Here is a 16,652-nt window from a genome sequence, read left to right on the forward strand (position 1 = left end):
GGTAAAGTAGATGACAACAGTAGAAGGTGGTTGGACGATAGCTCTAGTGATGATTATGGAGGTTTCGGTGATGGTGGTATGTTTTTTTGGTGAAGAAGATTGTACGTGCCCTTACTCTCTGTTTCATCGCTATTTATAATATTCTGGCCATGTGTCGATTCGGAGTTCTCGTTGCATTAGTGTTGATAAGACATCCTAGGAAATTATGGTGTAGACTAATTAGTCATACGAGGCTACGTGTATCAACACGTTATCGTACGTAAGAAATGATCTCAAGGTCGTAGGTGATAAAGAGTGTTCTCTAAGATACAGTCAATCTTGTTGTTTTAATTGCCTAACTGTAAATTGGCTCCCCTAATATCCACTCCCCCTACCGAACTTGAGTTCACAGAAAATGCCATTTGATCTTGAACATTGTTAGGAGCGTAGACATAGGATGGCATCAATTACTTTTAACAAAATTTTCCCCAATATAATTCTTGCCTTTTAACAAATACATTTTTTAACGTGTACGTTACATTAGTAGCAAGTTCATTAAATGCCATATATTATAAATTACAAAACTTTTGACCCTATTTAACCATTTTAAATGAGTAGAAATCTCTTAAAGTTAAAGGTTAGAGACGAATGATTCTATGTTAGGGGGACGAAAACAGATTTTCAATAAAAAAATACATAGAAAAAAAATCTAAAATATATAGTAATTTTAAAATTTCAGGAGACGAGTGCCCCACCCGCCCCCTCAGTCCATCCCTAGCAACAGGACTAGGAAAGTTACATGAGGAACAAAAAAGAAATCGAATATGAAGCAACATAAGAGGATATCAAAATCATTGCTCGAACATATTTATGCATGGCGAGTTTCAATTTTAACCATCCAATTAGTTTCAATTAACAGACACTTAAATCAAATGACAAAACACTTGTAGGCTACAATAGAACAGCTGCTACTGAAGTTTCTCCATCCCTGTCATCAATGATCTTTTTCAGTGTACCATATAGAAAAACATGATTGCAAGCAACATGTCACCGAAAATTTAAGGCACAGATTATACCTTTCACTATGGACAGGACTCCGAGATTCACTAACTGCTTTTTCTTAACAGGGAGGAACACCATTATTTTGTTCAGAGAACTGCTCGTGTCACCTAAAAAAATTGATTTTTAAGAAATTTTAGAAACAAGTAGCAAAAAATTGATCAGATAAGGCCAGTTAATTAGTTATGAATGCATCCACTGAGGGGTACATTCCATCCTGGGAATACTCACCAGCTCTAGCACTGCTACCCCTGCAAGAGAAGATGAGCATACCATGAAGGTAAGAGTGACATACTTAAAATTCTATAGGGAGGATCATAAGAACTACTAATGTGTTAGAGCAATAAGTGTTGTCTGGGCTACTTGTGATGTAGTTAGAATCTCTAGCACTACTATGTTTAGCTTTAGTCACTTCTGATTACAACCAAGTAGGTTAAGTGGATGATTGTCTTCACATCGAGCTCCTCCTCGGGTGAGAAGCATGATAACATGCTCTTTTGGTTTAGCAGCAATTTAATCATTGGTAACAGTCTCATCACAGTAGGTGGAGAAGATAGTATGCACACTAAAACTATGACACCATTATTAATAGCAGAAATATGAATTCCATTCACTTAGTTTTAAAGAAGCATTACAATCTGTTCCGCTGGATGCATTGAGACTTAAGCAGAAGACCACAGGTGACATCCTCGTCAGATTAACTATAGCTTCCAAGGCTAGATTTTAGATAGGCACCTTGCGCACTAAACAAGCTTGAAAGCAAAGCCTTCATAGATATAGCACCAAACAAGTTAATGTTAACTGTTTTCTCAAAAACTTGCTAAGCATTAGAAATACTGTTACTATTATATTCCTAAACCGTACAACTATGTGATAAGCATTTTAAGGAAAGAAAGAAACAGAGAGGCACTTCCTAGAGTTGCCAATTGAGACCAGCAAGTGTTTCAGCCTTTTGTATGTGAAGCTTTGATCTTGTTTCAAGCTTTTGCAGTGGAGCATTGAGGCTTTACCCACAATATTGTCATTGGTGCTGAATATGAGCTCAGCTTGGCAGGAAACAGTCATCACAATGAAGAAAGGTGGAGCTTCCAATTAGAGCTGCAGAGGAGATAGAGTTTCACGATTCCCCCCCTTAATTTTTAGGTTTTCAAAGATGTTATACACCATATTTTCTACTTTACCATCGACAAGATTCTCACTTTGTGCAGAGGTACCAGAAGAAAATCTTCTCAAAAAGATCACTAGTGAAAATTGAAACATGGTGTATAGCATTTATCTGTTTCCTTAATGTTTAAAGTCCACTAACTAAACTGAAAATAGACCTTAATACTCGTTGTAGTTTCAATAAACTTTTAACTTATCACAAAAGTACAATTGGTTATAGACAAATTGATTCACATTTGCAAATGGAAATCTTTCCACTATCTATGAAGCATTCATTTCAAATCAAAATTGATTTATTAGATCGTAATATGAGATCCACAAATAAGGTGGAAGTGCAGAAATCTGCAAAAAATCCCTTAATGGCCATTTCCATAAGAAGTTGAACTGCCTTTGAGATGCAATTGTTCCGAAGAAACCCCTGGATCATCAGATTATAACAGCAGCTACCAGGCAAACAATCATTATCTCCCATGCTCCTAAACAATTGGTATGCTTCGTCTAACAGTCCCTTATTACAGAATCCATCAATCATTATAGTATATGTGTAGACATTGGGTTTTAAATCATTGACTGAGAGTTCCTGAAATAACATCTTCGCGGCTTCAATATGCCCAGCTTTGCAGAAGACATCAATTACAATACTATAAGAGTCAATATCAAGTTTCAACCCACTATTCCGCATTTCTTGAAAAACCTTCAATACCTCTTTGAGTTCGCCACTTTTGCATAAACCATCCAGCAAAATTGAATAGGCTCTTAGATCTGGAGCTTGTTCAGAAGCATGCATCTTTCTCAAAAGTTCACATGCAGTTGAAACTCTGCCTACTTGACACATGCCTTGCATAAGAATTCTGTATGTGATAACATCAAGCTCAATGCGTTGTTTTCTCATTGAGTCAGCAATATATTCAGCTTCACAAACCATCCCCTTCTTGCAAAGTGCATCGATCAATATATTGTACGTCACAACATCAGGCTCAACGCCTTGCTTTCTCATTGTGATAATGGTACCTACAGCTTTAGAGATCTTCCCCTCCTTGCAATAAGCATCAAGCAATATATTATATGCGACAACGTCAGGCTCAATGCCTTGTTTTCTCATTTTGTCGACAATATCTTCAGCTGCAGACACCATCCCCACCTTGGAATGCGCATCAACCAATATACTATATGTGAAAACATCGGGCTCAATGCCATGCTTTCTCATTGTGTCAACAGTACCTAAAGATTCAGAAATTAGGCCTTCCTTGCATTGCGCAGCAACCAATATATTATACGTGACAAGATCAGGCTCAAGGCCTTGCTTTCTCATCGTATCAATGGTATCTTTAGCTTTAGAAATCTTCCATCCTTGCAATGTGCATGACCAATATATTATACGTGAAAATATCAGGTGAAATATTGCCATCCAGCATTTCATTCAGAAGCCTTGTTGCCTCCTTCCGGCCTGAATTACACATACCATGTATTAAGCAATTGTAAATAACAATATTTGGTCTAATACCCTTAACCTTCATTTTGGAGAAGAGATCAAGAGCCTCATTTAGTAATCTGTTCTTACAAAGACCGGCAATGACAGTGCTATATGCTATAATATTGGGGTCCAACCCTCTTTCTTCCATCATCCTTAGGAACGTAACAGCTCGAATGGTATTGCCAGTCTTACACAGCCCATTAAGTATTGTATTGTAAGCAATCGAATCAGGTTGATACCCTTTTTCGATCATTTCATGAAACAAACTCACAGCCTGAGAAATCCTGCTTCGGTTACAAAGTCCTTTAATCAATGTGGACAAAGTTACAACATCAGGTTCAACGCCTAACTTCAGCATCTTCCCCAGAACTGAAAACCCAAGATCAATTTGACTTAATCGACAAAAGCAATTAATCAAGATGTTGAAAGAATAAACATTATGGGGAACTCCCGATAGTTCCATCCGGCTACACATAGAAACAACTACGGAATAATGTTTCATTCTAACAATTGCTCCTAATAGCTGAGTGAACTCCACAATTGAAGGCCTAGGGTACTTGTGAATCATCTCATCAAACAAAATCAAAGCATCACCAACATTAACGAAACTATAATACTTGTTTCGCTTACCCCTTACAGACATGGTGTTCTTATTTAAACCTTCGATGTGGGTAGCAATCGTTTTCCGAGAAGAAGAGTGGAAATTAGAAAAAATCTTTCCACCATTAACAATTGAACGAAGAATTAATGGAGAATTAAGCTTACCCATATCTCGGAATTAATCAAGCGAAATGGAAAAACAAGGGGTGCGATTGAAATAAACTACAAACGGCGGCGTCGCAACCAGAAGAATAAACAACAGCTTATGTTCTCATGGATAAAAAAAGTGATACTCTCAATCGGGTACGGGTCGGGTAGGAATTTGTATTTAGCAACACCAAAGAATTTTTTAAATTCAATTATAAATATGCGATTTTCCATTTCGCGTTGCGATAGTTGAAAATCGCGTTGCGATTTTCCATTTCGCATTGCGATAGTCTACATGTCGTTACGATTTTCTAAATTCGTTGCGATAGTCTACAGTTGTTGTTGCGAAAGTCTACAGTTGTCGTTGCGATTTTCCAAATTCGTTGCGATAGTTAAAAAAAAAGATTTTGTTTCTTAAGAATTTTCTCTAAAAAGATAGTATCCGCGCGGACGTGTCGAAGACACGTATTACCATTACCATACCACGACCGACAGAGACAGACGAGACGGACGGACGGCGGCGGCGCGCGCGAGTCTCCTTTTCTCTATCACTCAACAAGGAAGTGAGAAAGCCAAGCCTTAATACCATTCCCAATAGTGTTTCCAATACTATGTGGGATTTTGAGCATTACAACACTGTTCCCAATACTATGTGGGATTGAGCCTTAAATATGATATTATTTTTGAATGTTTTGCTTAAAATTGCAATAATCGCGATTGATTGTAGATTGACTTTTAATTATGACATATTTAATCGTATAATACTATGCATTGGTTGCTGATTCAGTTGTTTTAAGTTGCATGATTGTTATTGTTTCCTGATAATCACATTGTATTGGAAACAAGTGTTGGTAATGCTCAATCGCACATAGTATTGGAACACTATTGAGAATGGTATTTAAGGCTTTGGCTTTCCCATTCCTTGTTGAGTGATAGAGACAAGGGGGACTCTCGCGCGCCGCCCGTCCGTCCGGTCGGGTCGTGGTCGTGGTCGTGGTCGTGGTAATGGTATGGTAATGGTAATGGTAATGGTAATGGTATACGTGTCTTTGACACGTCCGCGCGGGTACATCTTTTTAGAGAAAATTCTTAAGAAACATTTTTTTTAACTATCACAATGATTTTCGCAACGAATCCCACTTCCTTGTTGAGTGATAGAGAACAAGGGGGACTCTCGCGCGCCGCCGCCGCCGTCCGTCTCGGGTCGGATCGTGGTCGTGGTAATACGTAATACGTACACGTCCGCGCGGATACTATCTTTTTAGAGAAAATTCTTAAGAAACAAAATCTTTTTTTTTAACTATCACAACGAATTTTCGCAACGAATTTGGAAAATCGCAACGACAACTGTAGACTATCGCAACGAATTTGGAAAATCGCAACGACAACTGTAGACTATCGCAACGCGAAATGGAAAATCGCAACGTGAACTGGAAAATCGCAACGCGAAATGGAAAATTTTCAATTATCGCAACGCGAAATGCAACGCGAATTTGCGATAGTGGAGATCGCAATGCGAATTAGAGATCGCATTGCGATTTGTTGGTCATTTTCGCAAATCAAAAAAAAATCAAATCGTATATTATGGATTTTTGGTCACTAGATTATTTTCTTTAAAACAAAACGTTTGGAGTGCGTTTGGTTCGCGGAATCTTACATTATCAAAGGGAATGTTTTTTTTTTGAAATTGTATTCCCACGTTTGGTTCATAGAATCTTACATTACCAGTAATACTCTATTGGGTAATACTCTTTTCCCAATAGTAGTATTTTTTTTGTTAAAATGGTGAGAATGTCATTCCTCAAATTCTTAGATTATCTTACATTCCCACCACTTTGGACAAGAATATCCTTGGACTAATTAATTCTTTTTATAATGATCCTTCTAAATTATTATTTTTTATACTTTACTCAAAATTATAAAAATAATAATAATATACAAAGAGTTTGATTTACTAAACTATTAATAATTTTGAGAATTTAAAATATTTTATATTTTTAATATTCAATATTTTACTATTTATAATTTTATGGGATGAAAAAAATAGTATTATTGTAAAAATGTGATTATTTAAAATAATATTTTACCACTATAATATTATTTTTATATTATATGATAATTTATATAAATAAATATGATTCTTATGAACCTTATTTAAAAATATAAATTTAATATATTAATTATATATTAAATGTAATTTATCTTCAAAAGTTAGATAGTATAACGATTAAAATATTTTTATGAATTTTTAATAATTTCGGTTAAATCGAAAATATTATGCTACAACCTAATAAATTTCAACCGAAAAATGTTAACAAAATTAACATTTTAAATTACATTTAACTAAAAAATTATAATGTTTATAACAATTTCGATCGCATTTTTTAAACTTTAAATTAAATTAAATTTCGAGTGGTGAAGCCAATGAACGCGTGCAGGACTTCTCACCACTTAAATGGGCTTTAAAATACATATTTAATTTATTTTGGGATTGAATTTAACTTAGTTTAATTTTAGGGTTGAATTGAAAATTTATTTTAGGTTTAGGCTTCAAATTAGGTGGTTAGGAAATTATATTAGTAGGGTTATTTTAATTTTTTATCATATTTTTATTATTTAAGATAACGGGAACATTAGATATCTTGGCAATTTTGCTCCCATGAATCTTTGAAAATAAAGAATGGCTGAAATGGGGAAAGAGAAAAATTATTTTCCCAAATAAGGTATTTTGAATAGTGTCGTTCACTGTTGATCTATTCTCCCTCTCTCCCTCTCTCCCTCTCTTCTCCTCCACTGATGCAGCCTTTCCCTACCTCCCTCTTTGCTACAGATTCATGTTTGAAGGTGAAAAGTTTGAAGGCGTACATGACGACCTACTGCTTGGTCATTCTACACGACGCATGGAGGACATGGCGACCTGCACAGAACAGCTGACAACCAATTCTTTTACTGTAAAAATTACCTTATCTCAGCAATTAATCCTTCAACTGCATTATCTAAAGAATTTTTTATTTTGAAAGCATTATCTCCTGATTTTTTCCTTAAATTAGTAATCTATGAGCTTTATTTGATTTAATAATTTAGATATTAATACATTAGGATAATATTATATATAATAATCTATATGATAATTATTTAGATTTCAGATAAGAATAAAAAATCACTTAATTTTTTCTATTACTAGTTAACAATCAAATTGGTCAACAACAATAAAGGGTCTAATTGGTCAACAAAGTTACTTGGAATTCTACTGGGAATTGTTTCCTAATTTATTCCCCTTAATTATGGGGAAAAATATGAAAAATGATGATTAAATTTATTATTCCACTATACCCCCAAACAAACTTAAAATGCTCAAAATATTTATAATTTATATTTATAACATTATGGAAGGAAGAATGATGAGAGAAAAGAAAGGCAACCTGAGCAAGGTTGTATATTCTCTTCACTGCTACACAATTTTCGCAACGGTTCAGGTCAAACCAGCAATGAACCGAGATTCTGGTGGCCCAAACAAGTGACAAGAATGAGAAATAATAGGAGATGAATCAAACATTGATCGCATCAGGCCACTGCCGATAGAATGTGTGACTTCAAAATTACAGCTTGACGCTGGTGTTCAATGGCGACATGTCATCTGGGTTTTGCTGTGGCAGCCTCTTTTCTCTCACAAGCACACAGGCAACTTCAGTCACTCTTATCTCACAATGATTTCTCACCGGTAACCACCACCGCCATGTGGCTGTTGATAGTAGCCACCAGAACCCATCATTGGGTTGTAACTGCCGGGCATTCCACTTTGGGATTGCATGTGAGTTATTTGCCCCATTCCCATATTCATCCCCATGCCCGAGCTCATCATGTTCATCCTCATGCCTGGGTTCATGCCCATATTATTCATCCCCATGCCTGGATACAAGCCCATGTTATTCATCCCAATGCCTGGATTCATACCCATATTATTCATCCCCATGCCTGGATTCATGCCCGTTGGTTGTTGATTCATACCGCCATACCCTCCCATGTCCATGCCCCTGACAGATCCAGCACCCATTCCGCTTTCCATACCCACACCAGAACCCATCATAGGATTTGCTGGTGCTCTTAGAGCACTAGCCCCAGCACGACCCATCCCAGAACCGGATCCCATAGCTTTACCCATCGTGATAGTACTTGTTACAGCAGTCTGGACAGGCTTTTCTAACCTCTTTTCCTTCCGATTAATAGCATCAAAGTCAACTCCAATATCAGCCAATGGGTTTGTTTTAGCTGCATGTAGAAAACAAATAACGTTAATTATTGTGGAAGGGACATTTTTACAACAGGAAAGACAAGTACCTACGTCCGGATATATTCAAATTGACCAGTCCTCTGCTCAATGTATTAGCCCAAACTGCTGACTTAGGCTCAAATTTATCCTTTGATGGTTGCGGAACTCTAGCAAGTGCTCCCGTTGATGAGGGAGGAGCTGTCTGTGGTGCCATTGAAGTGTTTGATCCTGGTTGTGAAAGGAAGCCTCCCACGACATCATTGTTATTATGTGCACCTGATCCATTTGTGGTTTGACTGGCACTCTGCGAACCAACTGGCATAGCAGAGCCCTGCTGTGAAAGAAATTTTCCACTGTTGAACTGAGCAGCGGGTACAGTAGGATTTTGAGGTCGAGGAGCCATTTGTGAACTGACAGGAGGATTAGAACCTACCATTAAGCTCCCATTGCTGCCCTGTCCTGCAGATCCCGGAATTTGAGTGACAGTAGACACAGACTGGGGGATAAAATTACCATATCCATTATTTGAACTTGGCTGTGTGGGCTGAGCATATGGATTAGCACTTAGCTGTACAGGCTGGTCGTATATATTAGCACTGGGCTGTGTAGGCTGGCTGTACGGATTAGCATTTGACTGAGCAGGCTGGCCATATGGAATAGCATTTGGCTGAGCAGGCAGGTCGTAAGGATTAACATTCGGCTGTGCAGGCTGGCTGTAAGGATTAGCATTTGGCTGAGCAGGCATGCCTAATGGATTACCATTTGGCTGAGCAGGCTGGCCATAGGGATTAACATTTGGCTGAGCAGCTGCCCATAGGGATTAACATTTCGCTGAGCAGGCTGACCGCAATGATTAACATTTAGCGGTGCAGGCAGGACATACGGATTAGCATCTGGCTGTGCAGGTTGGCCATATGGATTAGTACTTGACTGCTCGTTTTGGCTATATGGATCAGAACTGGGTTGCGCAGGCTGACTATAAGGATTAGTACTTGGCTGTGAGAGTTGGTACATGCTATCACCTGATTGTGCATGCTGGCCATAAATAGCTGGCTGTGCCAATTGACCATAAGTAGCTACTGGTGGTGCAAATAGGGCTGTATGTGAAGCTGCATCATTTACAGGTCCAGAGGGTGGAAGAATATCCACCAATATATCATTTTCCTGATATGAAACTGACAATTCTTGAGGCAAAAATTGTGAATTCACTTGAGGTTGACCATTTGAGGAAATGGGAGCAGAATAAGCATTGGCAGAGAATGACTCCCCAAATCTGAAATCTGTGACTATCTCGGATTTTACAGATGGCTGAGTTGCTTCTGCATTTTGGCTCATTGTAGGCTGCATAGTAGTCATGAAAACTAATACTTGTTGCTGAGTTGAGGCAGTATCCGACGAAGGGAAAGCTTTAAAAGGACCATCACCAAATGGATCATCAAAACCCTGTATCAAGAGCAAAACTAACTTATTCTGTAATAACGGAACTACGATAACAAATGTGTCCACTGGAATCGAAGAACAAACATGAAAGATAGAGGCAAAATAAAGGGGAGAGATAGGGAAAAGGGAGGAAATAGAGAAAATTCTAGAAAATGGTTATTCTCATAATCAATTAGCCAATAATATAGTTCAAAAATAAAATTTAACCTTCTATAGTAAATATAAAGATGATATTGAATATTATTACACATAGTAGCTGCAATTTTAAATCTACATGTTTTACATGCTGATTAATTAAAGATACTTGAATCAAATCAAAACACATTGTAGACAGGTAGACTGAAATCCTAGTATATAAAGTAGAGAAAAAGGACTTTAAGAGGTCCCTAAATAAAACAAGTCATATTTACCTGATTTCCAGAGTTGGATGTTGATTGCTTGGCAGCAAAGGAGGGCATAGCACTAGATTTAGCATGGGTATCAAGCTCAGGTGCAAAGGTTTCAAGTATAGTTGGCACCACGGCCCATGAATCTGACAGATCACCAAGTAAGTCTATTTCGGAACTGGTTGAAGCAGTGGGAGCGGCAGTGGGTGGGGCGGGGCCAGGCGTAGAAGCAGGAGTGGGTGCAGCTGCAAAGAAGAAAGTTAAGTTCCAGGTTAAAGGGATAAATGCAATAGCATAAAAAAGAAGCCAATTTATGTTCATACAAATGCAATCGATAGAAACTCCAACTAGTAATTTCATTTCAAATGAGTAAAGGGAAAACAAAATAAAAAAAAGGCTAACAACAGTCTTTTATGTTCTGATTTAAAATTATCATGTACAATAATTTAAAATTCTCACTAGTATAAAACCAATTGACAAGTTTAACATCCAAAAGATTTACTATCAGCTTAGAAACAAATAAATCCATTCAGCAAGATCTATATATTTTACAGAGAAAAAAAATGAGATAGAATGTCAAGCAACAGAGGATATCAACTCGGTAATTTGTATAAAAACCAATTGCCAAAGTTTACCACCCAGAAAAGTTACTATTGTCATATAAATAATTAAATCCATTTGTTATAAATAAAATAGAATGTCGTGCAACAGAGGACATCAAGCTTAAACAACTCGGTAATTTGTATAGAAACCAATTGCCAAAATATTCCATCCAGAAAAGTTACCATAGACGTATAAATAATTAAATCCCTTTTGCAAGAAATATATATTTTACTGATATAAATTTAAAAATGAAATTGAATGTCAAGCAACATAGGATATCAAACTTAAACAACTTGGAAATTTAAGATTTCCATGGTATTTGTTAAAGTCAAAATATCCAAACCACCTATGTTCTTATTGGATGAGCAATAATGGCCCCAGATTCCATGTGAAAGGCAGCCATGATCATCCAAGCAATGCCACTGGAATAAACAAACGATGGTATTCGTATAGGAATATCATACCTGAATCTGAAACACGTGAATCAAGTTCATTGAAAGCCTCCACATTTTTATTTGATGGGGATGCCGAAATACCAAAGTCAGAGGTTGCTTCGTTAGAGTTATTGGTGGCAGGAGAAGACGACCTGGAAGCAGCTGGTACTGAAGTTTCTCCATCCCTATCATCAAAGATCTTTCAATGCACCAACTAGAATAAATTGATTACAGGCAACATGTCTGAAAATTTATGGTACAAAATAATACCTTTCAACATGGACAGGACTCCGAGATTCACTTACTGCTTCTTCATAACAAGGAGGAGCACCATTTTTTTGTTCAGAGAACTTCTGCTCATGCTGCCTACAAAAATAATTATTTTTATAAAGTTCTAGAAACAAGAAACCGGTAATTATTTGCTAACAAAAATTGAACACCTAAGACAAGTTAAAAATGCATCCACTAAGGGTTACCTTCCATCTTGAGAGTAATTATCAGCTCTAGCACTGCTGCCCCTGCAAAGAAGATGATCTTGTTATTCATGACAAGTATCCAATGAAGGTAAGAGCACCATGCTTTTAAATTCAGGGGGGGTGGGGGATCATAAAAACTACTAAATCTGGAACATCAATAACTGGATAAATGCACCATTTAAGTATCCTAATATAGTGAAATGAACTTATTAAATATTCAATCTTCCACTGTGTAAATTGCAACCCAGAAAAAGCAAAAGATTACTTCAACAGATAATCAAGAAAAAGTATAATAACAGAATCAACAAATTAATATGTCTCTTAAAAAGAACACAGCGAGATAAAGGCCAAAAAGGTTCAATAAATGCATACCGAGATGAAGCACCATCATCATCAAAAGCACGGTCTCTATCAGAGCTCCTACTTCTTGTGCCATGTTGATTACCATCGACGTTTCTAGTTTTACCTCTGTGCTCATCATACCTGTAATCATCTCTGGCATTACGATCTTCATAATCTCTGCTATAACGATCTCCGTCACGACTATTAGCATCTGAATATCTACCATACCGATCATCATCTCTATAACCGTATTCCCTGTCTTTTCCATAACCATATTGATAATCATAATCATATTTGTCCCCCTGTCCCCCAGAACCTGGCCCATGCATTCCACCTGTTGGTGTGTTTTGTAACCTGTAAAACAAATAGTTATGCATTATGGAAGAATTGTGCATTTCCATTCATTTATATTCTCCTATACTAAAACGATTTCGAGGAAAATTATTTGGGACAAGAAAATAAAATCGCGGATACTGAGAATCGTGAGCAAGAAATGTCATCAGAACATAGAGAAATAGAACTCAATTAGAAAAGGTATAGGACCATAGCTATGGAAAAGATTCAAAATTGTAATGGGAGAACAATAAAAACCTATAGAAATCACTATTATTGGCAACAATGGTGAAAATATACTAGAAAATTAGCTGACCCTTATTCCCATATGTAATGGGGTAAGGGGAGGTAGGATAGTAGGCTGCCCCCAACGCTAGGTTGAGAGCAGCTTCCGTAGGAGACCTCCGAATTATGAAATGCCCTCCGTGGGACTCGATCCCACGACCCCAAGGTTAAGAGCCTTGTGCTCTACTAATGGACCAAGCTATTAAGATGCTTCCCATTAAAACAAGAGATCAGAGTCCAAATGCAAGAGAAGGTGCATGTATATATTTGCATGCTCTTGCACACATGTATTGTCGTGTTGAAAGTACATAAGCTCTCACACACATGTACTTGTCATGATGAAAATATGCATGCTGATCAATTTTGCCAATGCTGGTCATATGTTGAAAACAGCAAGGAAATTAAAATACACGTTTGCAAACTCACTTATCCCTGTTAGCTGCAGCCTTTTGTCTTACTTCAATTATCCTTTCTTTATTGGTGACTAGAGCTACAAGGCTCTGAGATTTTTTTCGGATATTGCTACCCTGGTCTCTTCCACTGGAATCAATATACTGAAAGTCGGACAAACTCTGTAACATGAAATGGAATATTAATCAGACCAAAAATATTTAAACACAACGAGCAGCAGATAATGTCATCACCATTGCATAAAATAATGTCATAAGAAACAAACACTACCGATATTTGAGATGCACGTTCTCTTATGTCTTCTATCATACGCTCTGATCCATGGGCAACAAGGTACTCCAAAACAGTCAGACCCTGAAAGTTCAATAAATAACACAACTTACTTCATGGTATGTTTTAAAGTAGAGGAGAAACGGAGGAAAAGTAAATAATATAGAGAAGAGAAAACACAAATCAAAATATAATACAGAAAAAATGTACTACATCACAACACAAAGACCATGCAAAATAAAAAGAGATTTAGTGAAAGGATAAAATATCAACAATTACATGAATATCTAGACAGACACTTTTTTCAGTTGCAGAGAAAACAAATTGATACTAAACACAACTAAACAAATTGAAAATTTTGACCAAGTCCAAAAACATTTTTAATTTAATTTTTTTATATCAAATATTAAATTCAAACTCAACAATCTCCCCCATATTTTTGAGGTTTTAAATACTTTGAAAATGTTTCATAGAATCTTCAATAAAAATTTCACAAAATGACTTTGGAAATACATATGAAAAAAATATCTTGAACGTTGTTATATCAAAATCTTATAAAATCAAAGCTAACAATCTCCCCCTTTTCGATATAACAAACATTTAAGAGAATTTTGACTTTTGAAAAACTCCCACCAAATCATTTAAATATTTCCAAAACCCCCAAAATAAAACATTCCTTGAACATTAAATAAAGGCTCAAATATTTAACACTCAATCTTATAAAATGAAAGCTAACATAATCCCTCCACAAAAATGCTAACCTTGTAAACATGACGCCAATTCTTTCCAGTGTCGTTTATACGTTTCCAGATTACTGCCATGATTATCTGGTATTCGTGACTGTATGAAGATTTGCAAAATAAATTTCTCCATAACAAATAAGTAACGAAGATCAAACATAATTTCCCTTTAGCTTACAGATTTCTTGTAGCCATGGCAATATCTGCAAGAAGTGATCCATGAGGACCCCAGGGCTCATTGCTGGTGGCATCAAGAACCTAAAGACAAGGAATAAAGTATTATTATTTCAAGCAGTTAAACAAAATTTTAATTGTATTACTGGTGATATTCAGTCAAGAGTCAGCTCAATCAGCATTAGAAACACTTTTCAAAGTTAAGGAGAAGTTTATAATGAAAATTTGGGATCCTAGAGCAAATATAAGAATCAGTCCTCTTAGTACCCTTTTGGATCTATCCAAACATTTTACTCAGAGGCTCAAACCGGCCCTGTAACAGGAAGCTCAACACCAGAATGCTGATGCAGGAGAGCTTTATTTATTTTATAATATTTTATCGTTTCAGTTTTTTTTACCAAGTATTAGGTATATTATTGAAGCTAGGATTATTAGTTAGTTTTAGGGTTTAAATCTAAGGGTAGGGATAGAGCTTTATTTGCAAAAGAGTTTAGAAACTTTATTTGCAAGAAAGCCTACTATAAACAGGTTGTAGGCTTTACAGCCAGCAGTATCCTTATTGTTTTCTTTGAATTAATTTAAAGAAATTAGGGGTTTTATGTAACACAATGTTCTCTAGAGTTCCAACTTCTTTCTAACCCGTTTTACAGCCTTAATTCTTTCAGTCACTATTGTTTTCTTCCCCTAAATCACATCATAAGCTCTTCTTACAAACAAAATTATCACTTTTCAGAAAGCTCCATTTCTTGTAGTGCTTAGTTGAGAAAGGGAACATGCAGGCCTCTGACTGATAGTAAACCACCCTAATCTAAAGAGTTCACAATTCTCTTACCGGTTTCATTTTTTTTCAGAAAACAAATGTTTTCCCCTCAGTGTCACCTCTCTATAATGTAGACAAGAGCATTAATCCTTCAGAACTTTACCCAAAAAATCATATGTTCGATTCTGTTTATAATCCCATTTCTTCACCCACCACAGAACTCAGTGAACTTTCTAAAAATTATTCTTACCTTCTGCTCTATTCCCGGAACTTTAAGAACTTTCTTATTAACTCCTCGCTTGCTGCAGGAACAAAGAATAAAAAATAATTTAGGCACTAGTTATATAGCAAATTCCAAGGTGCACGAATACAAAAAGATAAAAAAAATGATCCACATAATGCCTCACAAATAACACTTGCAAATTTATTGCTTTACACTGTTAAATATTCAAAACGATTTAACAAATGTTCATCAGATACAGGAATTAGTAACTAATAGCACACTTACAGGTCTCTAACAGCTTGGCCTAAGGCCTTCTTCATCGTAGCCTGCCTTCAAAATGAAGAAGTCCTGTCACGTTAGAGAGGCAAGAAATGGAAAGATCAGATCTCGCACACAATAGAGTAAAATTAGATGCATTTGAGCGTAACAGCTCAAAACATTACAAAGAGAAGTCAAAGAATTCAAAGCAAAATTCAAGATCATTTACAGACAATAAAATGAAATTAAGCTTTATTATTCAAAGAAGCTAATTGGGATCAAAATTCTACAATTTCAAGATGTATGATTAACAGATCCCTGAATCTTGTAATCGTCAACCTAAGAATCATTCCAAAGAAAAACAACCTAAAATGTGTGTATATATAATTGTTTAAATGCAACTTACAATAAAAAGAAACAAAGCTCCAATCGTTCGATCAGAAAGAGAAACGATAAACCTTCATAAACAATTATCAATCTAAACAAGATGAAAACATAATCAAAGCGACGCGAATGTAGCTAAACTCAGACAAAAATGTAGAAATAGATCTACGAAATAAGAAATCCAAACCAATAATATAATAAATAGTAAAACGAAACAAATCTAAATGTGAGGGAAAAAAGAGGACAAATGTAACAAACAAGATAAACAAAGCCTGAACCTGATTGAATCACAATTGAAACCGCAGATCTAGCGGCAATTTCTTTTTTTCTTTTTTCTTTTTTTTTTCCTTTTTTTTTTATTTGATAAAATAGACCGTCGGTATTTTAATAAAGTCTGAGAAAATGAGAGAATTTGTGTATACCTTCGTATTGATTTTTTT

At 36.1% G+C, this 16,652-nt stretch overlaps 2 protein-coding genes across 2 annotated transcripts; both read right to left on the minus strand.

Moving 5' to 3' along the window:
- Window positions 1-1,922: 1,922 nt before the first annotated feature.
- On the minus strand, window positions 1,923-4,506 carry LOC120169490 (putative pentatricopeptide repeat-containing protein At1g12700, mitochondrial). The gene is made up of 2 exons (XM_039177619.1): window positions 3,613-4,506; window positions 1,923-3,404 (listed from the first exon to the last, which is right to left on the minus strand). Exons 1-2 carry the CDS (start codon window positions 4,443-4,445, stop codon window positions 2,480-2,482), a joined length of 1,758 nt encoding a protein of 585 aa, XP_039033550.1. The 5' UTR covers window positions 4,446-4,506; the 3' UTR covers window positions 1,923-2,479.
- Window positions 4,507-7,950: 3,444 nt separating this feature from the next.
- LOC120169744 (clathrin interactor EPSIN 2-like) lies at window positions 7,951-16,385 on the minus strand. The gene is made up of 15 exons (XM_039177866.1): window positions 16,235-16,385; window positions 15,856-15,918; window positions 15,598-15,649; window positions 14,592-14,671; window positions 14,435-14,513; window positions 13,674-13,757; window positions 13,419-13,564; window positions 12,405-12,728; window positions 12,033-12,074; window positions 11,827-11,922; window positions 11,587-11,741; window positions 10,544-10,764; window positions 9,587-10,136; window positions 8,766-9,422; window positions 7,951-8,692 (listed from the first exon to the last, which is right to left on the minus strand). The coding sequence occupies exons 2-15, from the start codon at window positions 15,888-15,890 to the stop codon at window positions 8,139-8,141; spliced, it is 3,075 nt and encodes a 1,024-aa protein (XP_039033797.1). The 5' UTR covers window positions 15,891-15,918; window positions 16,235-16,385; the 3' UTR covers window positions 7,951-8,138.
- Between the last annotated feature and the right edge of the window lie 267 nt (window positions 16,386-16,652).

Source organism: Hibiscus syriacus, unplaced genomic scaffold (genome assembly GCF_006381635.1).
Source record: "Hibiscus syriacus cultivar Baekdansim isolate YM2019G1 unplaced genomic scaffold, ASM638163v2 tig00111769_pilon, whole genome shotgun sequence".
NCBI lineage: Eukaryota > Viridiplantae > Streptophyta > Magnoliopsida > Malvales > Malvaceae > Hibiscus > Hibiscus syriacus.

Excerpts from the sequence above, each read along its gene's own strand:
- LOC120169490 (XM_039177619.1), bottom strand. The coding sequence starts at position 4,445 with ATGGGTAAGCTTAATTCTCCATTAATTCTTCGTTCAATTGTTAATGGT. Across the intron at positions 3,405-3,612 it reads AGGCTTCTGAATGAAATGCT|AAAGCATGGCATTGAGCCCG; the intron begins GGATGGCAATAT and ends TGACACAATGAG.
- LOC120169744 (XM_039177866.1), bottom strand. The coding sequence starts at position 15,890 with ATGAAGAAGGCCTTAGGCCAAGCTGTTAGAGACCT. Across the intron at positions 14,672-15,597 it reads TTCCGGGAATAGAGCAGAAG|GTTCTTGATGCCACCAGCAA; the intron begins GTAAGAATAATT and ends CCTTGTCTTTAG. Across the intron at positions 12,075-12,404 it reads GATGATGGTGCTTCATCTCG|GGGCAGCAGTGCTAGAGCTG; the intron begins GTATGCATTTAT and ends TCTTCTTTGCAG.